The sequence below is a fragment of the Triticum urartu genome, chromosome 5A (genome assembly GCF_056163025.1).
Source record: "Triticum urartu cultivar PI428250 chromosome 5A, HENAU_Tu73, whole genome shotgun sequence".
NCBI lineage: Eukaryota > Viridiplantae > Streptophyta > Magnoliopsida > Poales > Poaceae > Triticum > Triticum urartu.
The window spans coordinates 442,680,122-442,686,121 of NC_141877.1; the positions used below are offsets into that span (position 1 = coordinate 442,680,122).

Sequence of the window (6,000 nt, forward strand, 5' to 3'; positions counted from 1 at the left end):
CATTACCGTGGTTTTGGTGTTGCCTATTGCCTTTTGTTGAGGTGTACTTGACCGGGGTTCCGTTGTGTTATACAAGTGTTGGGGGTTAGAGTTGTTGTGTGTGGAGCGTTTGGTAGGCTGCTTGTGAGGTCGTGGGGTTTCATGTTTTGTGAGTAATCCTCTTACGGTCAGTTTGTAACGGTTTTACTTGATTTACTATAAATTAATCGGACTATTATCTTCTTCTTAATTAACCAATGAGACAAATATTTTGCAGTTTTGCTAAAGCACATCTAGATGTGCCCTAAGTATTGCACATCTAAGTCCCATGTCCTTAATTTTACACGGAGATTTGTGCAAACATTTCCTTTCCTCTTTTTTCTTTTCCTTCTTAGTTTGATTGAGCCACTTAGATGTGCAATAACTAGGGCACATCTATATGTGCCCTAGACAAACCCAATATTTTGCCTCCGTTTTGAAAATAAAATGGCCACAACAGAGATTTCATGTGTCATGTGCATGATTTGGTGTCAGCCTTGTTGGCAGAGGAAAATAGAGTGATAAGGACACCCAGCAACAATTAGCTGGAATCATTTCCCAGAATAATGTCATGTACCTCTGACCAGCTAAAAACCGTATGAATAACTCCAGATCGCGCCTTGATGGATGATTCTTGCTTGCTGAGTCGCCCTTGCTTCTCTACCAAATCCAAACCGGGAACCAATGGAGAAAAGTATCGACATTCACAATGCCAAATCAATATTGTTAGATTCATTATGAATTGTAGTTTCATAGTATATATATTTTGTCAGCTACTCTATCTAATCTACGGACGGCGGGCCGTCAACCTTGGGTTAGACCTGCTTGGAAGGATAAGGGACAACAAGTACAAATAGGTGGAGAGGTGGCTTGGACGGGTGGGCTTCGGCCTAGGCATGTTGAGGCGTGTGATTCCTTCTTCCTCTTCCCGTACAGCTCCTCTTCCTCCTCTGTCACCTCCCTTCTCTGGTTCATCCTCTTGTAATCCTTGAATTACAGCTAGATCATGGTGATTGAGTGAATCAACTAGCTGGATCCTAACATGTATGGTATTGCAGACATTGATACTTTTTAATACAAATTTGGTCAAACTTTGCAAACTTTGACTTTACACAAATCTAATACCACATAGAGTAAAAAGGACCTCGGAGGGAGTACAAGTTGTAAACATGTAGGTTGCCTTTGGCAACAAAGTATTTTTTTTGCAGTTTTACAAAAAATATCGTGGTTTTCAATAAACCATTGTTTTAAATACTTAGATGTGTTTGGCATGAACAAATACATCAATTCTAGAAACTACGGTTCTCTTGAAATCGTGGTTTTTTCTTTTGCTGTATTGGAAAAAGAGGCTGGGACTTCTTTTTCGTAAAAAGATAAACATGAGTGTTACTTTGCTCTCCCCTGCAATTTTTTCTCGTGATCCCGTCGTCCACCCATCCTCATGTGCAATTCATCCGTCTTCTCTATTACCATGGACAAATGAAGCTCACGAAAAAGGTATGCACTACCCGCTCAATTGATTGGGCCCATCAAGGCCTTGTTCGGTCCAACCTTCTCCCAAGGGGTTTGGAGAAGATTGGAGGGGAATTTGGCTTGTAGGGGATTTAATCCCCCACAATCCCTGTCAATCTCCGTTAAAATCCCTTGAACCGAAAAGGCCCCAACACAATTCCATGTGCACGTGTAGCATGATTGATTGCGCCCATGACTTTCTAGGTCAACGATCAGCTAGGCGTCCTGCACACGCTGATTGAACCGGTCATGTAACTCCATAGGTGTAGCTAAGTTAGGTTCAGCTGTGTAGTAATCGGTCGAAACTACGGTAAAACAGCACCAGCCAAACATATCTGTAGTTTTCCAAAAACTGAGAAAAATGCAGTTTTTAGAAACTGTAGCATCTGTTGCCCACGCACTGCAATACCAAGGTTTGTGAATACTGCCAAACTAGGCCGTAGAGGTCATATCATCATCAGAAAGAAAGAATGGAAAAAAAATGGCCATGGGTTTTCAGCATTACGTGATGAAAAGGCTGGCCTGCACCCAGCAATAGGAAAGAATATATGGATATCTAAATTTGATGTTCTCGAATCTTCTGAAAGAAATTTCGACAGCCATCTTGCAGAATATAAGCCACTGCCAAGCTTTTCTGACGTCATCTATGCATCACTGGTAGTAATACTAGTAAACGTGGCAATAAAAATGATTTGCTTAAGCTAAAAGAAAACAGGAGCTGCTACGGATGAGCGAGTTGACCTTTGACTTTCTTCCGTCTGACTATAGTATACTAGCCATCACACACTTGTCTCCATGTCCAGCCTCTCTCTGACGGTCCGACCCCACAACGAAGTCAGCCCCCTCCCTCCTCGGCCGAACGAACGTAGGTAGCCACGCACGTACGTCAGCGCGCGCGTCGCAGTCCATCCATCCACTGCCCAAGACCATCGAGAAGGAGAGGCAGCGAGGCTCCGCGTCCACACGTTTTCCTCCTGTGCAGAAAATGGGAAGATCGACGACGCATATCCATCCTCCTGGCGCCGCTCTGTCAACGACATCCGCGCCGCGTTGCTGTCGATGTTCCCAGGGTGGTATATAACCGCCCCCCCTCGCCAGCGCCTCCCGCCTCACTCCAATTTCAAGCACGTACACCACCCTCCAAGCGCCCAGGGCACAGTCATAGCCATGGCCACTGCGAACCAGGACTGCGCCGCGACGTTCCAGTTCCACGACCATCGCGGAGGCACGGCAGCGACGGGGCTCCACGGCCGGACGATCTCCTCCGAGCAGGAGCACGGCATCATCGTGGCCGCGCTGCGGCACGTCGTCTCCGGGTACACCACGGCGCCGCCGGAGGTCGTCGTGGCCGTGGCGTGCGGGCGGTGCGGCATCGACGGCTGCCTCGGGTGCGACTTCTTCGGGGCCGCCGAGCCGGAGGCGGCGGCGGCGGCCGTGCCCGCGGGAGGGGTGCAGAGGAAGCGGCGGAGGAAGAAGAACGTCTACCGCGGCGTGCGGCAGCGGCCGTGGGGCAAGTGGGCGGCGGAGATCCGCGACCCGCGCCGCGCGGTGCGCAAGTGGCTCGGGACCTTCGACACCGCCGAGGAGGCCGCGCGGGCGTACGACCTCGCCGCGCTCGAGTTCCGCGGCCCGCGCGCCAGGCTCAACTTCCCGTGCTCCGACGGGCCCCTGCGTGAGCACGGGAGCGGCAATGGCGGCGATGGTGACGCTGGCGCGGCGCCGCAGAACGAGACTCTGGCCACGCCGTCGCCGTGCAGCACGGACGCCGGCCAGAGGACGCCGGGAGAGTGGCAGCTGGGTGCGGGCGGAGCCGGCGACCAGCTGTGGGAAGGCCTGCAGGATCTCATGACGATAGATGGAGAGGACCCGTGGCTCGCGCCATTTTCGAGTCCAGCATAGGTGTATTTGAGATCTTGTATATAAGGGTGATTACTTATAGTGACAGATACCAGCTGTTGGGAACAGACTAACTGAGAAACGTAGTGATTTATTCGTTCGATTTGTTGAGACAAAGCATTGCCAGCACACAGTCGTTAGTTCGTTACACTTGTTAAGCATCACGAGTACTCCCCCTCCCTCCGTAAACTATTATAAAAGCATTTTTATCATTATTTTAGCTATCAAAACGATTTTATATTAGTTTATAAAGAAAGTACTGTTTATCACCTGAATGAAGAAATGAACGCACTGTGTTATATCATGGGTTGTACGAAAAACCTACCACTCAAATGGTAACTCGTGAAAAGAATGAGGCCACTCAAATATATCATGTTGTCTCGTATGAAGATACTCCTTTTGTAAACTAATATAAGAGCATTTAGATCTCTATTTTAGTGTTCTAAACGCTTTTATATTAATTTACAAAAGGAGTACATGTCTTTTCAGAATATTAATTATAATAAACAAACAAACTAGACATACATCACATCTATCAAACTATTTCTTTTTAATAGTAATATTTGAGGACGTGAATAACTCTAGATTTAGGGGCCGTTCTGAATTCCTCTCACTCCACGCTTCGCAAACTTCTCGTGCGGAGCCAAGTCGAACGATCTAGCTCCATGAAGCTAGCTTCAGAAAGTTGTGGTCGATCGAAGTGCAAAACCCTGGAGTGAGGAAAGCCCAACACCATCAGAACGAGAATCTGGAGTGAAAATGATTCATCCTCTCATGTAACGCCCCGTGACCGATGTACCAGGTGTCGTCCAGTTATTCGTTGTTGTTGCCTTGTCATTGCTTGCGTGTCATGCATTGCATATCATGTCATCATGTGCATTTCTTTTGCATACGTGTTCGTCTCATGCATCCGAGCATTTTCCCCGTTGTCCATTTTGCATTCCGGCGCTCCGTTCTCCTTCGGTGGTCACTTCTACCCTTTCTTTCGTGTGTGGGGATTAAACATTTCCGGATTGGACCTAGAGTTGCCAAGCGGCCTTGGTTTACCACCGGTAGACCGCCTGTCAAGTTTCGTACCATTTGGACTTCGTTTGATGCTCCAACGGTTAACCGAGGGACCGAAAAGGCCTCGTGTGTGTTGCAGCCCAACACCCTTCCAATTTGACCCAAAACCCACCTAAAACCTCTCCATCATCTCGGTCGTTCGATCACAATCACGTGGCCGAAAACCGCACCTCATTTGGACTCTCCTAGCCCCCTCTACCTATAAAAGAGCACCCCTCCCCGAAATTTCGGATCATTTCGCGGATGAACCCTAGATCCACTCCTCCCCGCGCCGCCGGACATGTCCGCCCGGCGGCCGGACACGTCCAACGGCCCGCCGCAGCGAATCGCGTCGCGCCACCTGTCCTCCTCCGCCATCCTTGCGTCGCCGGCCCGCGGAGCCCAGATCGGGCCCGCGCGAGCCCACACCGCCGCCGTCGCCCGCCCGTTTCGACCCGCCGCCTCCTCGCCGGACTTGCGCCGCCTGCTCGCCGGGGTGCCTCGCCACCGCGCCCCTTCGTGCTCGCCGCCGCCGCCAGCCGCCACCGGAGCCGTGGCCCGCCGCCACCGCCTTCCGCGGAGGAGCCCACAACCACCGCCGCCCGGCTCCCATGCCTGCGCCGCCTCCCGCTCGCGGGCGAGCCCCTTCGCCGCCTCGGGCGCCATCGCCGGCGTGGCCATCCGCCGCCCCGACCGCGCTACTCCGGCGCCGCCCGGCCTCGCCACGGCCGCCTGCAACCTCCTCGTCGCCGGCGTCCTCTCCGGCCACCGGATCCGGCCCTCCTCCGGCCTCCTCCTCGTCTCCGGCCTCCTTCTCCGTCTCCGGCGCAACTCCGGCCAACTCCGGCGAGATTTTGTCGGGATGGATCAGATCCACCCATCCCTCCAACCAAACAGCTCCTTCCCCATGTCCCGGATCCCTCCGTCCCGCGTTGACTTTCGCGGAGGTATAAATCCCACTAAGTCCCTGAAATTCCCAGATCCATATGCCCTTGTTCATCGTGCCGTAACTTTGCATCCGTAGCTCCGTTTTGGGCATATAGCATATCAAAATGTTCGTCTCAGAGAGCACATCATTTCATCTCATTGCATCATTTTCATTTGAGTGCATCTTGATGCCCGAAATGCTGTTATAAGAGTGCTACTTGAGTTATTTGTCAGATCTGCTGCTCCATTTAGATATTTGTCATTTTTGCCATGATTATTGTGTGCATGATATGCCCATGAGCTCTACATATGTTTTGTTAAGGGTTTTTCCATATTTCTAGAGGTGCAACCCATGTATTTTTGTGATGTGTGTGGTGACTAGCACAAGCTTGCAAAATGAGGCACTTGATAATGCTGATTTCAGGGACTTGGCATTTCCACTAAGTCCTTGATCTGTTTATCTCATTATGCCATATGTTCATGTTGTTTCCTAGTGACCCGTGCCTCTTTTGAGGATGATCAGTAAGGATGTTTTGTTAATCTTGTAGTGCTCTATCCATCCATGTCTTTGTTTGCAATTATGGATCATCCTAGCTTGAGTCA

General features: G+C 50.5%; 1 protein-coding gene across 1 annotated transcript; it reads left to right on the forward strand.

Moving 5' to 3' along the window:
- Positions 1–2,621: 2,621 nt before the first annotated feature.
- LOC125556157 (ethylene-responsive transcription factor ERF109-like) lies at positions 2,622–3,590 on the forward strand. Its single transcript, XM_048718942.2, has one exon. The coding sequence runs from the start codon at positions 2,698–2,700 to the stop codon at positions 3,427–3,429; it is 732 nt and encodes a 243-aa protein (XP_048574899.2). The 5' UTR covers positions 2,622–2,697; the 3' UTR covers positions 3,430–3,590.
- The last annotated feature ends 2,410 nt before the right edge of the window (positions 3,591–6,000 follow it).

What these genes read in the sequence shown, in the direction of transcription:
- LOC125556157 (XM_048718942.2), top strand. Translation starts at nt 2,698, where the DNA reads ATGGCCACTGCGAACCAGGACTGCGCCGCGACGTTCCAGTTCCACGAC.